Below are 27,490 nucleotides of genomic sequence, written 5' to 3'. Positions count from 1 at the left end.
TTTTGCTAAAATGCACCTTGTTGTAATGTTACGGACATTAGACACCAACAATTATTATATTTTCAGTTACTGCCAGTTAATAAGGCAGAACATGCTGCATGCTGCATGAGTGAACGGTAAGAGCGACATTTAAGACAGCAGCCATTTCCACTCATGTTTGGCATGCTAAAGATGAGCTGCCGAAGTTCAGACTGAGCGTGAGAACGGGGAAGATGCTGATCTGCTGTGGTTTTCCCACAAAATCAGCTCTAGGGTTTACAGAGGATGGCCCAAATAAAGAGAAAACGTCCATTGAGCGGCAGTTCTCTGAGAATGTTTGCTAATGCCAGAGGTCAGGGGAAAATAATCAGACTGCTTCAAGCTGCTGGGATGGAAACAGTCATCCAGGATGCCACTCCTATGAGTCAATAACAGGAAATTGAGGCTATTGTGCTTTATCTATAGTTTCTATTTCTGCTGCAAAATGCAGTTGGTAGAGTCACTTTAGTGTGAACAAAACAAAAGCATAGATCCATCCTGCTCTGTATCACCAGTTTAGGCTGGTGGTTTTGGTGTAATGGTGTGAGGCAGACCTTCCTGGCACACATTGGACACCTTAGTCCCAACTGAGCATCATTTACAACACCAAAGCCTACCCGAGTATTGTTGCTTCTTATGTTGTAGCTTCTTGGGATGTGCACAAACTGTGTGATGCTGTTGTATCAACATGGATCAAAATCTGAGGAAAGTTTCCAGCACCTTGTTGAATCTGTGCCATGAAGAATTAAAGCAGTTCTGAAAGCAAAAAGTGGTCCAAGTCGGTACTAGCTAGGTGTAACTAATGAAGTGGCCAGCGAGTGTATAGTTAAAAGAGGCAAACATAAATGCACAAATACAGTGAACTCAGGTCTGTTTGGAGTTATTAATTAAAACAGATCATTGCAGTGCAGACAGAGGTGCAGGAGGCTCCTGACATATGGTACAACTGGTGCTTTGTCACAATTGGATTAGCTAAAATTTTCATATTTTCCATGCAGAGAGCAATGAAGTCAAAATGCAAAAACATCAAATGTAGGAAAACATAAAATTCTTTATTTGACTCATTTACAGCAATTAACAGAATTATGTAAAGTACAGAGCCAGCACTAAAGCAGCTACAATACTACTGCAAAATAAATAAACCCACCAAAATAAATACTAACCATACAAGTCAGCAGTTTGTACCAACAGATCTTTTTTTTAAGGTCCAACAGAAAAAACAAATCAAGAGACTGAAATCAGATAAGGCATGTCAACCATTCAACAGCATCAACCACAACCGCATCAACGCACAAACAAAAACATGAAGAAACCCCCAAACCAGTTATGTGTTTTCTAACAGTTGGCATTGCTTCTTGGTAATGGACTAAGAAAAAAGCCCTTTATGTATTTATTTAAGGTCACTTTAAACTGAATTGAGATTCCAAATGATGCCATAAGCTGGGTTAGGAATGTTGAAATGTTTAACTCAGCCAGCTTCTGAACTGGTAATAAAACGTGTGCTGCACAAAAGTGGCTGCTAGATAGTTGATGTTATATTGTAGAAAATAGGAAAGCGGTCTAACACTGATGAAAGCTCTCAAAAGTTTATCGAACTAAGACGAAGAAAAAAAAAAAAGGTGACCATTTAAAAACAAAAAACAAACATCCTGGTAGGGGATGGATTTTTTAGATCAATATTTAACTTTCAGCTTTAATCCAGTCTGTGAAAACACACACGAGTGACCTGCACTTTGTACCCTGCAGGATTCACACCAAGTGTGTAAACAGGACCATGCATACATTTGGTGATGCTCTTTAAAATGTGCCAAACTAAATGTCTTTGTTCGCTTGATTCCTGCTTGATGTGAGGAAGTAAAACTTGTAATACTGCTGGAGTTAAGTTTGGTGAATTGAACACGAGGCAAAAAGTATTCAAAACATTCAGTAAAACGATGCAACTAAACTAAAATACAAATATGAACAAATATTAGTGACTAAATAATTTCATCTGTGAAACCTCATCCTACAGTTTGCTCATTCTCTTTGATCAAAAGTGCAAAACATATCAAAGAAACCAGCAAACTGTGTTGTCAATTATCAGAACGATCTCACTGCCAGTGTCCTTCATACACATATTTTCACCTCGTCTTCAGTTCACATGGAAATGTGAAGACCTTAAAAGTTAACCTGATGAACATTTCTTAGACATAAAGAAAAAGAAACTGGATGTGCTTGTTCACCATTAAGTAAATAAACTATGACTTTAACAAAAACAAAGTGAGTTGCGAGACCTATGTGAAAAATATCCTGAAAAGTGAAGGACTTTCCTCCTCTTCAAATGCAGATATTTATCCCAGATCACAGATTTAAACTTCCAGGGGAGTTGGAACTCTCAGCCGGGCCTGCTTGCTGCCTTGATGTCCTGCCAGCTCTGAGGTCTTTGCCAGGGGTTAAGACACCACCAGGTTCACCGGGAGAAACCCAGTCAGCTGATCACTTGTGTCAAACCTTCACTCACCGTCCAAGTCCCGCTTAAGCAAAGTTTCCTGGCAGCAAAGAAAACACGACTTAGTCAACCTGCTGCATGGGATAAGCCTCTAACTTGTGAGTCAAACTGTGTTTCTATATATTATAGGATAAATTCCACATAAACAAACAAAAGAAACTCATTGATGGGACAGCCTGTTTGTTTATATTGTGATTGTGTCAGTTTAAAGTCTAGACAGGAGGAAGAAACTGTAGCTTAACGGATGTATTCTGTATGCCTTTCAAACAGCCCACATTTGCAGTTCTTTCTTCAAATCTTAATAGTAAGTCGTGCGTGTGTGCGTGTTTTTCCTGAGGAGGAAACACCTGTTGATTGTGTCGCTTCAGAAGCACGAGGCTGGTTTTTTACCTACCAAAAGAGAAAGTTGCTGCACTTACCACAGCTTAATTCAAGGACAACACACACATGAAACATTTAGGAGCAAGGAGCAATATTTAGAAGCACTAGGTTTTTTTGTCATCCGTCCCAATTTTACCCTCAAAGAAATCCACTCTTCTTCACCAGAACTGCTTACAGTGGCTTGATAAGATTTGACTGACTGTAATGAAATAACTCAAGAAGAATCACCAGGTTTTAATCCACATTAACCCAACCCCTGATCTGTGTATCACTACTGAACGCGGCTCGAGTCAAAGCAGCAAGCAGAGCCCAGCCAAAAACAAACAAATGCATAAATGTTTAATGGGAGGGAGGGGGGGGGGGGGGGGGGGGGGAAGTGTCACATGTCAGGACTCCAATAAATGGGATGATCTTAGCCATCCTCCTTATAGTGAAAACATTGTTCAGGGCTACTAAAGGCTGAGTCAGGGACCTTATGATAACACATCGTGCTGTTTGACAATCCTGTGTCCTCTAATAAGAGAAGCCTGCACATTAGCCACAATATACTCCCTCACATCTACTAATTCGCTCCTTCGAGCATGCAAAGCAGGCCTCTTTAGAGGTTAATGCAAGCCTAAGCTCTACTTCTTTGCTCCCAGACTGCAGGCTTGCTTGTGGTTCTCAGGGCATTTAAAAGTAGCTTTCAGGCCCCCTCTCCTGTGGAACCAGCTCTCTCTTTGATAAAGCACATAGTTAGGGCTGGATTAAGTGACTCTGTTGGAGGTTTCTTCCTGTTAAAAGGGAGTTTTTCCGTCCCACTGTCACAAAGTGCTTGCTTATAGGAGGTCATCTGATTTTCGGTCTTCTCTGTAACATTGTAGTCTTGACCTTACAATGTAAAGCGCCTTGAGGGGACTGTCGTTGTGATACGGGGCTATATAGCTAAACTTCAATTGAACTGCTAGATTAGATAGCACCCCTCTGTGAATCGCTACCTTATCGTGGTGGAGGGGTTTGTGTGTCCCAGGGATCCCAGGGGCTATGCTGTCCAGGGGCTTTTGCCCCCTGGTAGGGTCTCCCATGGCAAATTGGTCCTGGGTGAGGGACCAGACAAAGAGCGATTCAGAAGCACCCTATGAAAAGACCATCGAGGGAACAGTTCACCCTGCCCGGGATAGGGTTACTGGGTCCCCGCCCTGGAGCCAGACCCGGGGAGGGTGCCCGAGGGCGAGCGTCTGGTGGCTGGGTGCGGCGAGTGGCAGTTCAGAGTAACCAGCCTTCTTAGAGTCCCTGGGTGGGGTGCTGGAAGGTGCTCCACCTGGAGGCTCTGTTGTCCTACTGGGAGACTTCAATGCTCACGTGGGTAACGACAGCGAGACCTAGAGGGGCGTGATTGGGAGGAACGGTGCTTTGTTATTGGACTTCTGTGCAAATCACAGTTTGGCCATAACAAACACCTTGTTCAAACATAAGCGTGTCCATAAGTGCACGTGGCACCAGGACGCTCTAGGCCGCAGGTCGATGATCGATTTTGTAATCGTATCACCAGACCTGCGACCATATTATGTAGTTTTCTTCTTGGATGTGTTTTTGCAGGATTATTAAATCCCTGGGAGCAGTGAAAAAGAAATTTTAAAACAGTTTTGCCTGTGAGGGTTGCATCTTATTATCCTAAAAAAGATAAAACAGAGCCTGTAAGATAGCCCTGAAGTGGAAAAACAACATGTAAAGCAGTTAGCTGTATCTCTCACATGTGCACACAAGCTTACAAAATCTCTTCTCTGCACAAACACAAACTCCTGGTTTTACCTTCAAACTCCTCTCACCTTGACTATACGTGTGTCTGAACCCATCGGTGGCTCTTGAATGACGAGGGGGTCCTGGGATTCCTTCAGGGAGAAGCTCTGCACAGTGAGAGATCTGTAAGGTTGGAATTCTTTCCTCCACCACCACGCAGCCATTCCCACCAGCAGGACACTGAGGAACACTTGGAAACACACACAGGAAATTCATCAGTTTTTTGGAGTTCCAGACATGACATAGAAGCTGAAGTCATGCATGATGTCACTTCTATTACCTCCACTGAGTGGACAAATGGGTGGCTGCATGAATGGAAAAACACTTGTGGAAAAAGCCCTTTGGATTAACAACGCTTCATAAAAACTTGAAAACATTTACTTATGTGTGGTAAATGAAATGCTTCTTATTTTGCTTTTCTACTAAATTTGGGCATTTTTATAAAACAGGTCTCGTTCACGCACATTCATATAAGCATTTTTTGCAAAGATATTCATTTGCAAGCTTGACTTCATACATGTAATCAAGCATTATATTATGACCACACAGGCGATGTGAATAACACTGATTATCTCTTTATTATGGCACCTGGTAGAGGTGGGATATTATCAGGGAACAAGTGAACATTTTGTCATGGTGGCCCGGGTCTGCTGTGGTCAGTATCTATCAAAAGTGGTCCAAGCAAGGAACAATGGTAAAACCAGTGACAGGGTCATGGGCGGCCAAGCCCCATCAATGCACGTAGGAAGCAAAGGCTTCCCTGTGTCGTCCAAACCAACAGATGGAGGTCACACCTCGCAGCTTACAGGATAAATACAACAAAACAAAATGACACGACCAAGACAAAAACTGTGGTATTTTGTAAATATAATAATAAATGCCAAATCACTCTGTAATTGTGTAACTTTATTAGCAGTGTCCTCCTGAAATGCATCAACAACATCGAGAGTAGCTCTCTGCCCCTTAATGCTCTTTGGTCGCTATGGTAACGCGTAAATATTTCTTTCAAAAATAAGACACACAACTACAACACGGGAAAAGACCCAGGGAAAGAGAGTTAACAATAACAAAAAACAAAACAAACAACAAACCCTGAAAACCATAAATTTCACACCCGGGCCTCAACTCTCGCGGCCTGGTACCGGTCTGTGGCGCAGGGGTTGGGGACCGTAGAGTCCATTCCTCGATGGGTCAGGGCTGTTTTGGCAGCAAAACGGGGACCAACACAATATTAGGCAGGTGGTCATAATGTTAGGCCTGATCGGTGCATCTCCCTGTGATGACCGATGGAGACCTGTTGCATGTTTATTGCATTACTAATCACTCTGGTAAACTGTAACTGAAAGGAAATCAATGATCCATTCATTTTGACTCTGGTGGAAAATTTTGTGCCACTACTAATGAAAGACGACCTTTCATGTGCAGTGTGGATCTGATTTGTTTAAATGTTTTGAGACTTTGACAGATTCTTACCAATCAGAGAAAGGATTCCCAAAAATGTAGGATCCGATAAAGCTGTTGCAGGAACTGAACGGGAGACTGCAGGAATTTCCTCTGTTTTGTTTCTTCCTATTTCTGGAGAAACACAGCTGAACTTTGGACCCTGAGTCAGCAAGTCAATGACACACTTGTGATGGCAAACTGCCCTTGGACGTCCACAAACAGAGGGTCCTTAGAAGAAATCAGCAACAGTTATCAGTCTGGGACCTACAGTGTGAAGAAGTCCCTTTTTGATTGGGCAAACCTTTTGGTTGGAGAACAGGCTGTATGATGAGCACACCACCTGGCGAGGTGACGTTAGACAGAAGTGCTTGGAGGTCTCTGCCGTTGTGTTTGTTTGCTCGGCAAATGGACCGCGTAACTTCGTCACTCCAATATACAAATCCCTGAAACCCAGTGAGGGAAAGCTTTAGCAGCACACAGCAGAAATCGGGCTTTGCATGCAAGAAGAAAGCTCCATATCTCATCATGAAGTGATTTTCTTGTATACAGTATATCCAGGAAGTATTCACACTTCAATTCAGCAAGTGGTGCAGGCCAAATATTCTCTTTCGTTTTAAGCTGCAGCTGAACTCTTTAACTCAGCTGTGATGAAATTATAAAAGGGGACTGATCAAGCACCGGTGAAATGTGCAAGCAGCATGTCTTCTCAGTGATAGCCAATGGCACAAGTAATAGATCTTTTAGTGGAAATTTAGGCACTTTTGTCGCATGCGTGTTGTGTTAGGGGTATTGTGTGTTGGGTTTTAAGGTGATAAATTAATTGAATGCACTTTGAGTAAGCCTGCAAAATAACAAAAAGTGGAAGAACTGAAGCACTGTAAATCCTTTCTGGGTGCACTGCATTTAGTTTCCTTGCATATAGCTGCCTTCAGTATTAAAATGCATTTGTTGTTGCCCCCCGGGTCTGACACAGGATGTCAGGCAGCACAGACCATAATGTAATTCTTGTACCTCGAACACAGACAGTCCAAATGCTCGGTCCAGATAGCCGTTAGACTCCACCACCGTTTTACGCTGACGACCGTCTAGATTTACTCTTGAGATTCTTCTCATTCCCTCATCAAACCAGTACAGCAGCTGCCGAGGCATATCTAAGGGAACATGCGACATCAATACCAGCACTAAGTGACTCAACATAAATATATTCAAATGCTCCGAACTGAAGGTCTGACTTCTGCCTGAAGTACAGAAAAATGAACTCATGTTGTTCCTGATTTAAGGACGAAGATGTTTTTCCTCTCCTCTGACTTCTCTAAATAATGCCAGTTTGACAGCAATTAATTTGAATGTCAGAACGTACCTAGAGAGAGGGCTACAGGCTGGCGTATTGAGGAAGTGACCAGAGCTTTTCTGTCGCAGCCGTCCAAACCGGCACTTTCGATCTTTGGGGAGACACCACAATCTGCCCAGAAAAGCAGCCTGAGAAAATAAAAGCACGCATGTTTTGATCTTCTGTAGCTTTGATTTTTAAGACTTATTTTACCTTTTGGTGATGTCTTTTTTTAATTTAGGAGACAAGCTATTTGCCAACAAATAATACTTCAATAAAGATGAAACAAGCAAAAAGAAATATGCAAAACTAAAGGAAGTGGTTGGACCTACTAGCATAAAGCAAGGAAGAGAATGTATTATTTGAATAATTCAAAGCCTTCAATCAAGCATGACATGGACACAGTCATGCTTAAACACCATATAAACTGTATTAATGTAGGGTTTTGTAATGTGCTGCCCTTCCCTGGACAAGTAAAGGTGTAAATGTTTACCAGCTCCAGTGTGACGTGCTGGCTTTTAGCTTCTTTGCTTCGAAATGTAATCATTGTTATTTAACAACCATGATGCAACAGCCCCTTATCACAGGTGAAGCATTTTTTTTCCTTATCTTGTGCTGTTAACCATTAAAATGAAATGCAAAATCCCAGAGCCTCGTACCCTCTGAGAGGATCCACGGCCACTGCGGAGGGCTTGTCGAGCCCTGCGATGAGCCGACGATGAGCTGACCCATCCAGAAAGGCTACGCTAACCCACCCCATCTCTATACTGGTCCAGTAGAGAAGTTGGTGGATCCAATCCACCGCCATGCTGGTTACCGAATCTTGAACTTTCAGCACCAACACAGCTTCCTGTGGCTTTCTATCCAAGGAGATCCTAAAAAAAAAAACAATGCAAGAGTGAAAATAAGAAGCCCAGACAATACATTAAAAAACAAAACAAAAAAAAAAGCTCTAACAAATCCAATCAGACTCCATCCATGCCACTGGCTCCATCCCACAACAGGCTAATTCATCAAAACTCGGCCTAAGCATTATTTTAGCCACATTAGCAACAGTAATGTTAGTGTTAGTACCATCTCAGACTGATACATCACCACAGTCACCCCCACCACAGAACAATTCATGACCAACATTTCCTTCCCTTCCACTATCAGGCTGATGTTTCCAATTCTGTCTCAGTGAAATATTTTAGCAGTTACTCAAAACACTTTTTTTATTATTATTATTATCATCTTATATTATATATACACACATTTTATTTTTTTCAAGTCAAATTTTTTATTTTACTTTTTAATCCACTACTAGAAGCCAGTACTTGTGCACTTTAAAAGCCTTAGCTGTACTTTCTACATAGGAGCAACTGGCATAATTTAGCATTCAAAGATTCTGTGTTGTGATTTTGGAGTCACATAATGAAGAAAAAAAAAACAAAAAAAACAAAAAAAACAAAAAACAAGAACAAAAAATATAGACAAACAAACAAATATTCACAATATGGAAATGGCACACACACATAAAAAAGGGAATACTATTAAAAAGTGGTATTGTAAAGTGCAGTGGCCTTGTGCATGTCTTTAGGTGTGTGTGCAGGGGGTGTTAGATTTCAGAGCTGTAGGAAAGAAACTGTCCCTATACCTCCTGGGAGACAGAGGGGCAGTTTATTAGCCAGGGGGTGGAGACCGTGTAATAAGTTCCCTTTCAGTCGCTTCACTCGGTACAACACATAAGTATGGGATATCATGCCCTCGCGTGTCCTGGCTGAAGAGACCTTTATTCACGCCTTTAAGGCAGATGACGTGTGATGACACACGCACGGCCCTGCCTGCACTTATAGCCGCTGTCATCACAGTTGTGGAATAAGGGAAATATTTTACTGCTACTCATACTTATCATTATTACCATTGCATTAATTAACTTTGCATTTGTTGAAGCTGTTGGCATTACATTGACATTTTTATTACAGGTACAGCTATAACCATTTTATACACATTGCATTTTGTGCTTGTTAAAGAGTTGAAGCTCAGTCAATTAAAGGTTGTAAGCTTTGTTTGGCACGATGTCCAGACAATCTATTGTGTAAGTGACTTGGAGCTATAGAAGGTTAAAACTGCATACACGCCTACAAAACACATATAATACATATAATCTAGAAACAGGCTTGAGTGAAGGCCTGAATGTATTCAGCTTCTTGTTGCATTTGAGTTTGCCTAGTAACAGGTGACAGAAGATGGGCCAAAGAATAGGACAAGTCCCTGGGGACCTTCAGGGCCTGAATTCATCGCCATATTTGAAAGAAGATGCTAGAGAGGGGAATTTCGGTGTCTGCATTTATCTCTTAAAATTGATCATCGTCTGTAAAAGATGCAAATTATGTTCTTGTAAAACGCGAGAAGGGGCGTTAACCCTGACGTTATAAAAGCAATCTGAAGTGTATTTTTGGGCGAAGAACTACATCTGATGTTGTGCAGTGTACATCTTCCCACGCGTGTGTTCAATAAACTCATCTGTTTGATTGCATCCTTCTGGGCCTCTGGTATTTTGTTTTGGTTCTCAACATCGCGAATGGGGACACAGTCATCCCTCAGTTCTTACGCTCTTCACCTCGCTGAGAACACCTCTGCTGAGTTGGGCTAGCTAGCCGCTGCTAGTTAGCTCCGTTGTCTGCTGACTTGAACTTAGCTTAACTGCCCCTGTTGGTGTTAGCCTCCACTGCGCAGTTGGTGCGTAGGCTGCCCACAGAGCACTAATTTTGAGTTTTAACTGTGCAGCGTTTTGCTTTGCGTTTTAAAATGGACTCCAAACTGAAGCGAGCAAATCTTCTGTTCTCCCGTCCTCCTCTTTGCATGATAGCGACCAGCACGATGCCTGCTCTGTCTGCCTGGGGATCGTCCATGCTAGGAGAGCGTTGACGGAGCCCGAAGCCTGTGCGTTTTGTCGCCAGCTCTGGCGCTCGACCCTGGAAAGATGGGTGATGTTTGTGGAAAAAGTGCTGGGATGCTCAGCTGTCACACAGCATGACCCTCTCCTTTCTGAGTCTGGAGCCCCGGCTTTGTCCAAGTCCGAAAACGAGGATGATCCGGTCGATGTCCTCCCTAATTAACTGGGCTGACAACATGGAATATGTTGACGGGTTAGCCAGTGACAAGCCGGAACCATGCAGGAGCGAAGCCCGCCAGCGCTCCCCAGGAAGACGATGACGTGCTGGACATCGGCCTGGACATCCATGGTTTGTTGGTGGATGAGCAAGAGAGCTCAATGTTGGCCCAATGTGCCGCCACTGCTGCGCTGGTCAGCCACAATGACACCTTTCTTTTCTGTTTCGCCGTGCTGATGAGAAGCTGCAGATGGACTGGTCCTCTCCTCCGCCAGCTCAGAAGCCGTCGTGGTTCGCTAGTTTTTTCCTCCTACCAGAGCCCGCATCGGTCAAAAAGCGGCTTCCCATGTTCCCAGACCTTGTCTGCGAGCTAACGGCATCATGGGACAAACCTCTGTCTAGCCGCATCACTGTGCCTGGCTATGGAAAGTACATGGAGTTGGACGGCGCCGAGGAAGCTGGCTTAGTTAACGCAGTCTCTGGCTGCTTATCTGGCCCCATCCCATAACAATGGTGTTGGCGGCCCCGCAACTCTGCTGTCCAAACACTGCAGATTCTCGGCTTCGCAGCTGGAGAAGATTTATCAGGCTCAGGCCGGCACTGCTTGCGCAATGAGCTCCGTCACCATGCTCCAGACGTACCAGGCTATGTGGTGGAGCTCGAATTGCTGGTTCCTGATGACAGCCCGCTGGTACCGCTTCCTAACGAGGTCAGAGTCGCCACAGATTACATCCTCTGTGTGTTCCACTGTGCAGCGCTCTCCCTGGGCAGAGGAATGGCTTTGACAGTAGTGGCGCAGAGGCACCTGTGGCTGACCCTCTCAGATGTCCCGGATAGAGACAGGGCTGTATATTTGGATGCACCAGTGTCTGCGGCTGGGTTTTTCGGACATTCACTTGAAGCCATTCAGGTTAGATTCGGTCTGAGGAAGAAGCAGACAGAAGCTCTGCGCGCCATCATCCCCAGACGTCAGGCGAAGCCCAAGCTCGCAGCTAGCTCTCACAGGCCCGCCGCTCCTCTGCCAACTGGCAAAAGACCAGCGCCCACTGCTGCAGTGTGTGTGCCGCTAGCAAAAACACATCCTACAGCCCGAGCTCCACACCAATCGGCCTGGAGCAAAGGCCCACCCGATGCCCAGGAGAAAGAAGCCTCAGCCCTCCTAGCTGTGGTTCTGAGTGGAACAGGGGGCCAGCAGCAGGGAGACACTGTCCTGGAGGGCCAGCATGTCTTAGTTAGGACGGACAATTCAACAGTGGTGTCTTACATAAACAGGCAGGGGGGAACACGCTCTTCTCCTGTTGAAGCTGTCTGTTGATGCCAGATTCTTCACTTCGTCCATGTAGGCCGCCTCATTGTTGTTGGACATGGCACCCAACACCACTGTGTCGTCAGCAAACTTCACAATGGTGTTGGAGCCGTGGGAAGCCACACAGTCTGAAGTGTAGAGAGAGTAGAGCAGTGGCGAGAGGACACATCCCTGTAGTGCTCCTGTGTTGATGGTGATGCTGTTAGAGACGCATCTACCCACACTCACCACCTGAGTTCTGCCAGTGAGGAAGTCCAGCACCCATGCACACAGACGGCTGTTGAGTCCCAGATCCCTGAGCTTTGTGAACAGTCTGCAGGGCACTATTGTGTTAAACGCTGAACTGTAATCAACAAACAGCATTCTCGCATAGTTACCCTGTTTCTTGTCCACGTGGCTGAGGGTGGTGTGCAGGACGTGGGCGATGCCGTCCTCAGTGGATCTGTTGGGTCGGTAGGCGAACTGGAGCGGATCTGTGGTGTCTGGGGTGGAGGAGGAGATGATGATGTTCTTCAGCAGCCTCTCAAACACCTTCATTACTACGGAGGTCAGTGCAACTGGCCGGTAATCGTTCAGGGATGAGGGTTTGCTGTTCTTGGGCACAGGGATGATGGTGGATCTTTTGAAGCATGTGGGGACCATAGACTTCGCCAGGGACTCGTTGAAGATGGAAGTGAACACACCTGCTAGCTGGTCAGCACAGCGGCGCAGCAGACGGCTGGTGATGCCGTCTGGCCCCGCCGCTTTCCTTGTGTTCACTCTCCTCAATGCCGCTCGGACGTCATGCTCCGCGATGCTGGTCACCGGTCTCTCGCTGATGACGTCACTGTCCTCGGTAGTCAGGCGGTAGATAGCATTAGCCGCCTGGCTAACCTCAAAACGGGCGTAGAACTGACTCAGCTCGTTGGTGAATGCAGAGTTGGCGTTGATTGGCGCAGTGTCCCTGGCTTTGTAGTCCGTAATGTTGCGTAGTACGTGCCACATACTCCGTGTGTCGCCCTGGTGGAAGCGGGACTCCACACGCTCCCGGTGCCGGCGTTTGGCATCTCTCACCGCGTGCCACACGCCGTATGAGGCCGCTTAGTAGGCGCTCATATCGCCAGTGGCGAGACCCGCGTTGTAGGTGGCGGTCCTGGCGTTCACTGCAGTGCGGACCGATCTGTCCATCCACGGTTTCTGGTTTGGGAATGTGGTGACTCTCGCAGTGGGGATAATCTCCTCCGCTAGCATATTGACGAAGCATACTGCTACTTCCGTAAACTTGTTGATGTCGACTGCGCATGCTCTGAACATGTCCCAGTTGACGTCGTTGAGTGCGTCCTGTACCATAGCTTCTGATTGGGCAGACCACCGTTTCGCCTCCCTCGTGGTTACTTCTTCCCTCCGTATGTTTTGTTTATACTGGGGAATGAGGAAGATGGCATGGGGTCAGACTTCCCAAAAGCTGGGTGTGAGACAGCTTTGTAGCCCTGCTTGTATGGCGTGTAGCAGTGATCCAAAATTCGATCCCCCCTCATTGGACACGAGACATGCTGGTAAAAGTTTGGCATTGTCATTGACTTGTCCGAGGTTCGCTTTATTAAAGTCTCCTGCTACAATGAGGCTGCGCCCGGGTCCTTGTTTTGAAGCGAACTCAGCACATCATGTAATTCGGACAAAGCCATACCTGTGTCCGCTTGGGGTGGGATGTAGACCACCGTGGCGATGACCGAGGTGAACTCACAGGGCAGATAGAAAGGGCGGCACTTAATGCTCAGGAATTCCAGATGTGGCGAGCAGCCGCTGGAAAGAGTAGAAATGCTCCTGGCATCACACCACTTTCTGTTTACCATGAAACACACTCCTCCACCTTTGGTTTTGTTCGACTCTGCTGTTCTGTCCGCGCGGAGCACAAAGAATGAATCCGACGGAGTTACGGCCTGGCCCGGCACGGTGGGGGTCAGCCATGTCTCCGTGAAGCACAGAATGTTGCAGTCCCTCATGTCACGTTGGAAGGTGACTCTTGCTCTTAGGTCATTGAGCTTGTTCTCCATGGATTGTACATTGGCCAGTAGGATACTGGGCAGTGGTACGCGATGCGCCTGCTGTCTCAGTCTGTTCCTAATGCCAGCGCGTTTCCCCCGGCGCTTCTTTGTTCTACGCCTCGGATGAGCGGCCCATCCTTTGTTGTTCTCCGCGCCGCGTAGAATCTCTGGCGGCCAGGATGGGTCGGGTTTAAAAGTGTCCAAGATTAGATGTGCAACCTTGTCACCGATGTTTGCAAGTGATCTGCTGTCGTATACTATAAAACTAGAGGATTTTGGAATGTAAACCAGAGCAAAAAATAAGTAAAAAACAAGAAAAGTGGATAGTCGGAGCGGAGCGGTCAGGAAGGCGTCTGGACGTGGCCGCGCCATCTTAAATCTAGTGGCTCAGATTTGGGATCTATTTAGCAATGCGCAAATAGATCTTTTTCCCTCCAAGGTAAATACTCACTGCCCCCTGTTCTTCTCCATAATCGACCACGATGCACCCTTGGGCATGGAGGCGCTGATTATATTGTTTTATGTACTTTAGTAATGAAGGTTTGTAAAGCAAGGCCACTTTTGACTCACAAACCAAGTGCTCAGCCAGACTGAAAAACAGGAAGTTAGTGTAGTGCTATACAAGCATATTAATAAATATTTTAAAAAATAAATAAATAAATAAATGAATACGGGAAGCCAGACAGAAAAGAGGAACTTGTACCATATATAAGGAGTAGTTGAAACTATGTGTGACATGTAAAGTACCAAAATAACACCTATATGAGACACATTTTATGATTCTAATGTTAGATATCCTGCAACTGGCGTTGGGCTGTGCAGGGCTCTCTCTTCCAGGTGATTGAATAAAGAATTAAATATAAAAATGTTTTGACCACTCTGAGTCGGGTTTTCTCTGTTCTATTATGGGGATCAAAGAATCGGGTTTTAATGCGCACCAATGGCCAGACGTGCTCCTGTATCATTTCCACTGGGGGGAAATGCACATCTAAATCCAAATAGAGGTAGAGCTCTGTCTAAACAGAGGCTGTCCCACTGGATTATAGAAGCTATCTCACTGGCATACAGCACCAGAGGTCTTGCTTTGCCCCATGGGGTGAGAGCTCATTCCACCAGGGGGATGGCAACCTCATGGGCTCTTTTCAAAGGGGTGCCTGTAGGTGATATTTGTGAGGCAGCTAGTTGGGCATCACCGCACACTTTTGTGCGGTTTTATCGGTTGGACGTTACAGCCCCATCGGTGGCTCATACTGTCCTTTCTGCTAGGTCTACCGCTCACTAAGGTGGTGGTGGTCCGATTCCGGTTTGGTGGCTGCTCTGCGGGGCATGTATATATGTCCCATACCTATGTGCTGTACCGAGTGAATCAACTGAAAGAGAACGAATAGTTATGTCTATAACTTCTGTTCCCTGAAGGAGAGGAACGAGGTACAACACAAGGTGGCCCCACTGAGCAGTTTGGCTTGGTGAAGCGCAGCTATCAAACTGAGGGATGACTGTGATGACAGCGGTGAATAAAGGTTTCTTCAGCCAGGGCACGCGAGGTCGTGATATCATGTTGTACCTCGTTCCTCTCCTTCAGGGAACAGAAGTTATAGACATAACTATTCATTACTCCACTAAAAACAAAAAAACAAAAAAAAAAAACCCTCTATGGTAAACGATATATGTCATTGTATCAAGTTTTTTAAACTAGCTAGCACACAAGCTATACAGCATCACTGCATAGGTTGCACCGTAAGGTGAAAACATACGTATACTCTTTGTTTGATCTCTACAGTCAATAACTTCAACAGGAACAACAGGCTAAAATCGTGGGAACTGTGACTAACCTTTGCGAAATACAGTATCACTTCTGTTATGTTATGCTGATGATACACAGATCTACTTTGAACTAGCTGATGATTCCGCTCTGTCTCTGCACTGCTTTCAAGAGTGCATGTGTGAGGTCAAATAATGGCTTTGTTTCCCTTTGTTTTCATGTGTGGCTAAGGCTACGTCCACGGGTATTTTTTTGTATTATCGTTTTAAAAAAATAATCCCATCCACACATAAACGCAGAAATGAAGGAAAACGCTGCTAGGAACATGCCAAAGCAACATGTGGTGATATATTCCTAACCGTGTAGAAATGTTGGCCAATCAGAAGTCTAGAAGCCTGGGTGGGAAATAGTAAACAATGATGGGGCATAGAAGCAGAACCGAGTCGTATGTGTGGAGGGACAGTAACTGTGTATATGTAAGCATTTAAACACTGCAGAGAGTACAATTAACAGTAACAGTATTGTAGAAATTCATTTCACCGAAACAATAACGTGGCGCACAGTGTGACGTCAAAAAAGGCGCACAACTTTGACACTGCGTTTTCTCCGTTTTTCTCGTCCACACGAAAATATCCACCCTGGCAGGCATTTACGTGTGGACGAAAGGTACAAACGCATGGAAAAATCTGCGTTTTCAAAAATACCCGGGTACGTGTGGACGTAGCCTAAATGTGGTACGAAGCATTGTTTCCCTTGTGTGACTGATGTATTATATCAGTCACACATGGGCAACCATTTATTTTTTAAGAAGCATCCGAGCACTAATCGCTTTATAGGAGAAAGCAATCTGCAAGATAAAGTCTTCACTTATACAACAGTAGTTTCTCAAAACTTAGCACTAAGTACATGACATAGGTGATATCTGATCTTCTGTCCATAACTTGAAGAGCTTGTTTGAGATGTGGAATTTGACTCTCTTGTTTGCCTGTGATCAGTCATTTAAATGAATCAGCGGAAGGTAAAACTTCCCTTATAGCCATATCAGCAGACTCATGTCACTCTTTGATGCTTCTCAGAATCACTTTTATTCTGAAATGCTTTGCATAATGAAGGCTGTTGAACTAGAAACATTTCCCCATAAATAGCATTTCCTTATATCAACAACACCGACACACTTGTATGCAGATTATCACTGTGTGCCATGAGAGAGAGAAGATATTTGATACTGACACAACTAAATTACCTATTACACAAATAATCTGGACAGGTGAAGGTTATTAGGTCTCTGTTGCCCTAATCTGAGTCAAAGCTGTCTAAGAAACACTTTTTGAGAATCAGAACATATATTGTTTGGTTTGAACCTGGAGTTCAGTGACGGCGGTAGTCACACTGATATAGTGGCGCCGCAGCATGTGGCTGTTTTCACCGTCCCATAGCGTTTTTGTGTTTGGGTCACGTTTCAGACCATGATGCAAGTAAGAGTGTGTGAGCACAGAGTTTATTTTAACACCTAACCAAAATGAGCTATGGGCCACTGCTGACACTGTCATCTCACTTGAGGGCCATTTTATTGCAAAAAACTAAACAAGAAAACACCCAGAAATATGTCCTAAAATGCGGGGGGGGGTTTACAAATACATGGCAGCACTTCTGCTATCATTTTGTTTGTATTTAACAAAATAAAACTGCAGACATAATTGTACATGTTAGTTTTTGACTCTCTCACTGAACTAACACAGCCAATCACTCAGCATGTTTGTGCTCTCTGCCCATATTAAATCATTTTTGGCTTTTTAAAGAACTTATTTTAACATTGCGCTCAACAATAAACAAATCCTCCCTAACAAAAAAAAAAGTTACTTCAAGGGCCAAATTGCATTATACTTCTTCACGTCGGTATACAGGCCGCAAGTAGGGATGACATGGCCCGCAAGTTGTCCCCGGCCATGAGTTTGAAACAACTACCTGACACATTACTGTAGTCCAGTGAATGTGTGTTTATGAAAGGAGACCAGTCAGGTTTGCATACAGATAGGAATATTAAAATCCAGTCTCTCTGCTCTGCAGCTAATCAGTTTTGGTCCACAGACAGGAAACAATTCCCAGATTATCAAAGTGCCCTTTTTTATCTGATCAGATCATATTTTGTATATCTTTAATAATAAGGAAGTTGCTAATAATACTTACAAAACTAAAACTGATACTCTGAAAATGGGTATGGGCTATCTCACTTATCCTGCTGCCACATAGATCCACATCAGCGTTAGGGGAAAAAATGTATTAATAATAAATTTAAAAAAAACAACAACAGGTAAACATCCATGTGTTTATATTTTTTGGACCTCAGATTTTCTTGCAACTGTCACATGTGACTTTGGAAAGCAGGTCATATAGAAACATGCTGGTTACCTGTAAATGGAGCCTCTTCCTTGTTGGGCCCAGTACAGTGTGCGATTAGAAATCATGACAGCCAGGGGACCCGGCACATGCGGTGCCAGTTCCATGTACTCAGACCTGCTAATGTTTTTCAGCTGGATCCCTTTGGAACTGGTGAAGACCAGCTGAGCTTCATCTCCTGAAAAGACACACATTATTTACTGTGTACAGCAACCACTTATAAACAGTAGAAATTACTCTGTATTCATCTCCATTTTCATTGTGCTGCTGTAACAAGTGAATTTCCCCAGTCTATGTCTACTTATCTTCAATTTACTCATTCATTTAAACCAGATGTGCCATCACTATTTATTTTTTAATGACTTTTCTAAATGTCCTTGAAGACGTGTGGAAAAAGTGACAATGTCAGCGGGCCTGCTTTGAACTCTTTGACCTTGTTTTTTTTTTTTTCAGTGGCAGCGAATTAAGTTTCAGGGTCATTTTACAATAGTTTGCACAACAGGAACATTGCAAGTCACATAATAACAAAATGGAATGGAAAATGCCATTGACTACGGTAAGTGCATCTATGCTAAAGTTACGGATTTGAGCAATATGTTTGTACAGTTGTGTCAACCTATATAGTGTGACTGAGTCGATGTTTGTTAAGGTGTAACCTTTGTGAACATGACACAATAGTTTGATTGTACTTACAGATAGTGTTGATAATAGAGAAATACTGGCAACAGCCAACGCTACCCCTCACCTTTCCAGTAGACACGCCTGTGGTATCTATTTGAAAATCCTAGCTGACTTCCTTCTTTAGTTTAGTCCTTCACAAGATTTTAAGAAAACTTGACCTCTGAGCTTTAGATCAAGGTAACTAATATTTAAATTTGTCAGATTGTTAGTCGATCCATTTATGGTATCAATTTGAAGCTCCTACGTTGCGTCGTTCTCAGGTTATCGCATTCACAAACTTGGGAGTCCACTCTGCCAAACACAACAACACCCATCAGCTTTTTACAGCTGAGGGGTAAAAAACAGGAACAGTTTAGACATTTTAGATTAGTCTGCTGCGTTACGCCAAGTATTTTAAATCTAAAACAATAACATCACGTTTAACCGGTGGCACCAAATGGGCAAGAAGAAAAAGAAAACAACTGAATTTATGCATGTGGACCACATCACAAACAAGTCTTTGTGCAAAAGATGAATTCAGTCATCCACTTGGGGTTTGCCTATTAGTGGGATCTGAGCCAGACTTCATAAAAAACAGAACAAAACAAACCCCAAACACCTTATCTCAGATAAAAAGGAACAAATATAAAAACAAATAGACTTTTTACAGACTAACTCAGTGAATGTGTCTGTGGCTATTCCACACTATTCTCAGCCTACAGTCAAATCGTGTTGGAAAACCATCTTCAGCTGCTCAAAACATCATAAATCGCAGATTATTTGCAAATACTTGCTGCTGGCATTCTTTAAGTTGGTATCAAACACTGGAAACTCTGCTCTGACATGATCTGCTCTACGTGTTAGTGTGAAACCAAATGGAAGACGTGACCACTAAGTGGTCACGTCTTCCACGGTCATCTTTGTGAGCCCTTCTGTGAAAACAGCACTGAAACAGGGCAGAAGAGTTTTCACTTTTACGAATTGCAACTGCGACAACTTTAAGATATGATGGTAAATTTAAGGTGGAAGGGGGAACAAAATGTCTAATAAAAACTGTTTAATAATCTAGCAACTCCACTGATGGCACACATCTGAAATTGTTGTGAGATAATTTGTTGTTCACCTTCAGCTTTGCACTCTCCAGTTGTTGCATTCATCCTGTAGCCCTCCTGGCACTCACAGGTGAGGCTGCCGTTATTGTGAACACACAGCTGATCACATATGTCCCTCTCTAGGCACACATCCACCTCTAAAGAATCAAAGAGATAATTTACTAGAGTAAATATTCATAGCTTGCATTGTATTATAATATGTATGTAAGACGAATGGTACAACCCTGACTTATGAATACAAAATAAATAAATCTTGGGGTGGGGTTGTTTTTGCAGCTGCTCCATCAGGCTGCCACTCACCCTCACACTGGCTGTCACTGACCAGCTTCATGTTGTCGGGGCAGCTGCAAAAGAAACCCATCGGCTGATCCACACAATGATGAGAACAGCCGCCATTATTGACCAGACACTCGTCCTGATCTGCAACAAGAAGAAAACACAAAAAAAAAAAAAGAGCACATCAGCAGTGGTTTCACACCAAAAACCACCCTTTTATCTAGATATGACTAATAATAGTCGGGTAATGCCAGCATGATTAAACTTGCTTAAAATCAGCACAATGTTTAGCACATTCATTTTGCTTTAGTGTCTTCATATGCCAACATTCGCTTACTATTTCTAAACATAACTGAAGCTAACCGAGCAATTTGAAGGAGTCATTAATGAAAATGAGACGCTCGACATTTTATCTCGGCAGCTGAACTTGAGAAAAAGTAAAACATGAGAGTCAGCAACGACAACATGATAATCCAAACGGGTGTGTCAACCACAGGGGTGGATATCACTCGAGCTGCACTGTGGTTAAAATGTAAAGTAACCACACCAAAACACAATGACCCACTGAGCCTCTACCCAGCTGTTCATGCAGATGATGAGCAACAATTATGAAAAACATTCAGAAGCCACAACTCTCAAACTTCCTCCAAACATTAATATGTGAGGCTATGGACTGCACCAGCTTAACTGAGCTGAAGTGCTTCTACCACGAGGCAGTGAAATGAAGTTTACTGAATGCATTTGCAACTCTAATTTCAAAGAAGCATATCGTCAACCTTCTGGAAGTTTTCCAAGACAAACTCACCCCCCCTTCTCTTGAAACTACAACACCCTTGGTGTCCAATTATTGGGCATGCCATCCTCTAAAAATTAAAATTAAAAACCCCCAAACACCTCTCTGAGTTCAACCCAGTAAAAAAAATAAACAGTTACATTTTTCTCATTATCTTTTTCTGACTTTTTCACAAGTCGTTGCTGTAACAGATCCTGTGTGAATCGTTACCCAGCGCCACTGGTGTGTAAAGAGTAATGTAAAGAGTAACATGAGCAGGTATAAAAAGAGCATCTTGGAGAGTTTCTCAGAAATAAAGATGGGCAGAGGTTCAACCAGTCTGCAAAACTGTGGACTTTGAATAATGTTCCTCAATGTCCAGCTACAAAGACTCATAACATATCATCAAAAGACTCTCTGGAGAAATTTCTGTGCGCAAGGTACAAGGCTGGAAATCAACACCGGATGGCTGTGATCTTTGTGCATTTAAAAAAAAAAAAAAACCCCAAAAACACACACACACACACACACACACACACACACACACACACACACACAAAAAAAAACAATGTGCCATGATTCTTCAAAGGAAATTACTACATGAGCTCAGGAACACTTCCAGAAGTCACCTTCTATGAACATATCTCACAGTATGATAGACTAAATCTCTAGCACACTGATCAAATACAAAAGAAATTTCATCTCCCTGCACGTCACTCCTTCAGATACCGTCAGGTTTAGGACTTCATAAACAAAACAAAAAAAAAAAAAAACACAGAAAAAAAGTACTTTTTAAGACATATCATGTTTTTATAATGTGCTGAATTGATCTGTGTTGAACGTGACCAACAATCATTGACGTTTCACAGGATATATGGACCCTGTATCCCTCCTGTTGGGACAGCTGTGTCGGGATAATGTTATTGATGCCAGCTTGAACAAACTTTATCATATCCTTGCATATGTTGCAAGGAAAAACATTTTTATGTCTCGGATAAATGACGAAAACCCCACCGAGACATCTTGGCACAGAATTCTTATTCTTTTCAATCATCTTTGGGGCCTGTACTCCACTACTGAGCACATCTGTCACTACTGGTTTGCTCTTTGTTTTAAGCCTCATCTTAGTATCCAGGGTGTTCCCCGGCTTCTACCCCATGACAGCTGGGATAGCTTCCAGCACATTTCCTCAGTTCCGACATTTCAATGTTCTACTGGAAACATCCCAACTTTTGTGGAATTTTTTTGTACACTTAAGGAGGTGCAATAATTCATCAGCACGCCATATTTTATCCCATCACAGAAGCTGAGAAATTTTACCACCTTGTTATTATGTTCGATAACAAACGGAAAGCGCAATTCTGCTGATTAACTCAGCTTTCCCACAAACGCATTAGTAAGACGCTTGCGTTGTGTTTAGTCTCCTAACTGTACAGGTGACCAACAACTCAGACACTGATGAAGGTGCAGCAATCTTTATCAACTCTAGTCTGAACAGAGCCTTCAGCTAAAATGTTTGGCTGTTCTAACTTCAGTACTCTGCAATACAGAGCAGTACAATGCTGCCCTCTGCTGGATGACGCTGTGACATGTCACAGTTTTGTGACTCAAAACTGTGAGACCTGTCTATCTGTTTGAAAGTTGGGAAATTCTGAAAACCCCTCAGGGAGTAGAGAGATCGTCTGTGTGACAATTTTTCTTTCTGTGACACCAACATTTCAAAAATTACACCCACTTTCTGGACATCTGTGTAAAAGCTCTTCCCAGCTACCATCATTCTACCCACCTTCAACTTCAGGCATCAAACATCACCAGTTACAAGAACATTATCTTGTATTACAGTAGTGTTAACATGCACATTATTAAAAATGAATCAGACGTGATTGCTGCAGGCCTGCACAAATTGGATTAGCCTGTATTCTTTTTGGCTTGTAGAACTCGAGTATCACCATACAATATTTATTCTACTTCCCATTATCATCATCAGTGAGCAGCAGCATCCAATATGGCTTCATTCTGGGTGGCAGCTGGAACACTAGAGGTCAAACGCGTTGGTTAACTTTTAAAAGTACAAACTTTATACACTTACCAGCTATATTGTTAGCTAATGCAAATATGTAATCAGCCAATCACATGGCTGATTAGATACTTCAGTGCATCTATGCACAAGGACATGAACCTGCTGCTATGAAAGACAGAAAATATCCAGAGAGCAGCAGTTCTTTAGGAGAAAATGTCTTGCTGTTTGGAGACAAATAATCAGACTGCTTCAAGCTGCTGGGAAGGTTGTTAACGTGTGTGTTAACCTATCATTTAAGCATTCTTGTGGGTTTATGGCTATTCCACATCCAGGTGCCACCAGCACCTGGATGTGGAATTGGTCTTAAGAGGTTTGATTTCTGCTGCAAAATTCAGTGAAAATGTGAAACATGAAAGAATGGTAAATGGTAAATGGCCTGTATTTGTATAGCGCTTTACTGCATCAGCCTTGCATCAACAGTTTAGGCTGGTGGTTTTGGTGTAATGGTGTAGACACTATTTTCTTGGTCCACTTTGGGCCTACCTCATGGTCATGATCAGCTATTACAGTATTGTTGCTGACCATGTTCAATCCTTTATGACCACAGTGCATTACCCAGGAGGATATTGTGCCACGTCACAAAGCTCACATCCTCTCAAACAAGTTTCCCCTTAATATGCCCCCAGCAGTCACCAGAATTCAATCCAATAGAGCAACGTTTTACTTTAATATCACATCATGGATACGCTGCAATTATGTGATGCTATCAAGTCAATATGGACCAAAATCTGATCTACAAACAATTAGGGTTGTTCTGAAGGCAAAACTGGGTCTAAGTGTTCCTAACAAAAAGGTAGACAGAATCGCATTTTTCTATTCTGCTCTACACCTTAAAATAAAGAAATAAAAAATAACAAGTTCAACAGAGCCACTGCAGCTTTGCTACTGACAACTTCAACATTTTATCCAAGGAAGTGGAGCTGCACATCACATCACTCACCGCAGTTTTCCTCGTCGCTGCCGTCAGAGCAGTCTTTCGAGTGGTCACACCTCCAGGTGTGACGGATGCAGTGGCCGTTCTTGCACGGAAACTCTGACGCAGCACATCTCGGTGACGCCTGCGGGAGGGTTTGAGCTAAACCACACAACTCCCCGGTCTCATCACGTCCACCTCTGCAATCAGTCCGCCTGTCGCAGACCCTGTTTCTGGGCAGGCAGGCATCAGACGGCCCACAGGAAAAGAAACCAGCAGTGCAGCTCATGCAGGAAGCCTCGTCGCTCCCATCGGCACAGTCATCCACACCATTGCATAAGAAATCCATTGATATGCACCTTCTGCTCTGGCAGGCAAACTCACCTTTGGCGCACCACACATGGCCTGTGAAGAGTCACAGCTAAAAGTTAAAACTAAAATTCAAGCATGCATGTCTATTGTGCGTGTGTAATTTATCTGAAACAGACAAGAAAACAAGAGTATGATCCGACATAGTAAATGTGTCTAATGCTCCTAGTTATACTGGATTAACCTGGACTGGATTAGTCTCTTTAAAGTCTCCTGGCCTAACTGATGAACCCTGCATTTCTTAGTGGGACAGTCAGTATAAATTATTCACTTTTTAGTTTTCTTGGCCAGCAGTCAAACCAAAACCTTTCAGGTTTGAGTCACACATCCCCAAGCTCTAAACAACTCTGCAAATATTCCAACCTGCTGGCTTCATTCACGTCAGCAAAGTTTATGTTTAACCTAAAATCACACCTAATCCTTTCAGAAGTACTCCCTCCTGCAGGGTTCTGTTTGGCAAACCCGCAGGCTGATGTACGTGATGAACACTAAATCTCTCTGGAATTCGATATCAAAGACTCTCATGACTTCAGCAGGATTAGAAAAACAGAATCTCAAATGGCATATTCCCACGCAGCAAGAGAACAGAAGATAATCTGTTCTGCAAAAGGTGCAACAGTGTACAGTATGCCATTAATCTTGAGTAGGACAATTATTAACAGTGCAGATTTAGATTTATTAACATTATTAAAGTATCAGTCATGCATGGAACATAACATCTCAACTATGCTGCCTTATTAAAATTAAAATAAATAAATGGATAAAATGTTCAATTTTATTTAAAAAAAAAATCATATTTATGCAGAATTTACTTTTTTTTCTAAGTTGCTGAGAAAGTTGTCCTAATGTTGTAATAGGCCAAACAGATTCCACCATCTGTGTTGCTAAACACAAAGCAATGAGCATGTGTGTGATGAAGCGCATGTGTGCACTCACTGCAGTGGAGTTCGTCCGATCGGTCCTCACAGTCTGCATGTCCATCACACACCTTCAGGGTGGAGATGCATGCGCCATCGCTGCACGTGAATTCTCGCTGCTGGTGACAGGCGGGCACAAAGTGACCTGCAGCGCCTGGAAACGAGGCACATTGAGTGTTTTACTGTTGTGGGAAAGAGCTGATAAATTAATGAATTATTAAAGATAAGAAAGGACTTGTTCATTACATTGCTGACAAAAGAGGTATTTTAATAATATCCAAGAGTACTATATTTAATTTTTAAAAACCCATTCATTAACCTGCTAAAATCAACCGGCAACACGCACATTTTCCAAAAAGCTTCCCCCCAAAAATCACATTAAATCAATCACAATGTGACAGGCTCTCGTACCAGGTTTGTTTCATGCAAATGCATCATAATGATTCATTCTGCCCTAACAGACTGTGACTGTGCAAACATCTCATAATATAATTTTGTTTTTATTGTTTTATGTTGACAGACTCGCACACACAACAACCCGAACATAAAACGCCTCGGCTTCTGAAGCACTGTTTGTCTATGGTTTAGTAACAGTAAAAGCATAAACACGTCATGAGTAACAGACCAAGAACAACCCCGCTCGCGCTGCAAGCACGCTTCATTCAAAGTAACAGGCGCTCTGCACGCGCCCCGAAAACGACAAGCCGGTTCATTTCACACACACGCAGAAGCAACTTTTTCTTTCCACAACATACCCCAAATATAGAAGGAGAGACCCACGACCAGAAGAAATACAGCTCCAAGGTGTCCCATGTCCAACGTCCTCCACAGAAACGAGGCAGATGGCGCGCAAATATGACGCAAGAGCCGAGCCTGTCAACCTGTCAGGTCTCCGAGTTGGTACTTGTTTTCTCCGCCGTTCATACTTCGTTTCTTCGTCTAGTTCTGTTACTTTTATGGTCGTGAACTGGCTCGTGTTGAGTAGAAACTGCTGCATGTTTTGTACTTGTTTATCTTTATATCGCCGCAGGTTTTAACATGGAAATGCCTCAAACGGTCCACTTTGCTTTTCCAAGCTTCTCTGCCTTTTTCTGTATATTCAACATGTTTGATTATATTGATAAACAAACTTTAATAGAATTTGTTTAAAGGTTGGTTATATAGAAAATAAAGAAATTACATATATGACTCTGATTAATGTGTCTACATTATAATCAGTCCACGTCTTTGTGGACATTTACAGTATCTTTATGCAGCTGTGATATTTGTTGAGATCTCTCCTCGATGTTCACGTGAAATAACACCTTATAAAGTGCTTCCAGCTGAAATGATGACAAAATCCGTGCTGCTTGTTATGTGAAAAATCTGAAAGTTGTGGCTGAATTGGACACAGTGAAAATCTTCTGAATTCTCAGTGTTTCCCTGTGTTGACGCAGACTGCGCGCACACAAAAGACTCAGTGTCAGTTATCAATTTATTTATTTGTTTTTTGCACTGCATTAGGTAAGGTCAAAGTAGGGGTTTCAAAAATGACAATAATGTTCCCATTTGTGTTATTTGTGTGTTATAATCTTTATGAAAAAGTAATGTAAAAATGTAAAAATAAAAATTGGTATATGGATTTGTGAATGCAATAACTCAAGAACGAGGCAACGTAGAATTTTCAAATCAATACCATGGTTGCATTTACTGAAACTCTCTGTAAGGTTTAAATCTTAGGGGCCTTGACTTCAAGGCTAGAGCTCAACTTTTCTAAAAACAAAAAAAAAAAACCCAACCAATTATTTAATAAAATCAATTTATTTCCAATTTGTATCAAATTAGGTCTGATTAAAGGACTGATGTGATGGTAAGCTGTCCGCTGCTCCGCTTTGAATATTGTTAAGAACTTGACACAGAGATTACTTAATGGATTTTAAGAAAAATTGTGCCTAAATTCAATGACATATTTTGGCAGCTGTTTTTTTTTTTTGTTTTTTGATTTTCACAAGAATTGCTAGTTCTCCTAGAGTTTTGGCCACCCCAACAATCAAGTGATTCCCTATGAGCAAGCAATTAGCGACACTGGGAAGGAAAAATTCCCTTCTAAGAGGAAGAAACCTCAAAAGAACCAGGCTCAGAAAGAGACAGCATTCTGCCGCGACTGGTAGGGACAGGCCTGTGCCTTTTACCCATTTCCAGGTAGTGGAGTGCCGAAATGTGATTTCCAATATTTAGACTATTGCAAATGGCTCGCCTGTGTACGAGTTTTCATTTTGAGGGACATTGAGTGGTCACTTGGAGAGGATGAGCAGAGCTTCAGCTGGATGTTTAGCTTCTCCCACTTACTCTCACATCTGTTCAGTACACGATTGACCAAAACAATGAG

General features: G+C 43.1%; 1 protein-coding gene across 2 annotated transcripts; it reads right to left on the bottom strand.

The window, feature by feature from the left end:
- Window positions 1-1,049: 1,049 nt before the first annotated feature.
- Window positions 1,050-26,125, bottom strand: LOC146372505 (low-density lipoprotein receptor-related protein 8-like). 2 transcript variants are annotated; one of them, XM_084954423.1, is made up of 13 exons: window positions 25,878-26,125; window positions 25,142-25,276; window positions 23,864-24,241; window positions 20,096-20,215; window positions 19,807-19,932; window positions 18,036-18,201; window positions 8,099-8,314; window positions 7,470-7,588; window positions 7,121-7,260; window positions 6,411-6,552; window positions 6,140-6,337; window positions 4,696-4,856; window positions 1,050-4,248 (listed from the first exon to the last, which is right to left on the bottom strand). In XM_084954423.1, exons 1-13 carry the CDS (start codon window positions 25,933-25,935, stop codon window positions 4,225-4,227), a joined length of 1,983 nt encoding a protein of 660 aa, XP_084810549.1. In that variant the 5' UTR covers window positions 25,936-26,125; the 3' UTR covers window positions 1,050-4,224. The 2 variants fall into 2 exon arrangements, with proteins under 2 accessions (XP_084810549.1, XP_084810548.1); XM_084954422.1 differs by having other exon boundaries at window positions 1,050-2,546; window positions 25,878-26,122.
- Between the last annotated feature and the right edge of the window lie 1,365 nt (window positions 26,126-27,490).

This window comes from Perissodus microlepis, chromosome 15 (assembly GCF_051167445.1).
Source record: "Perissodus microlepis isolate ML-2025 ecotype Zambia chromosome 15, ASM5116744v1, whole genome shotgun sequence".
Classification (NCBI taxonomy): Eukaryota; Metazoa; Chordata; class Actinopteri; order Cichliformes; family Cichlidae; genus Perissodus; species Perissodus microlepis.
This window is presented reverse-complemented; position numbering and strand designations above follow the sequence as displayed.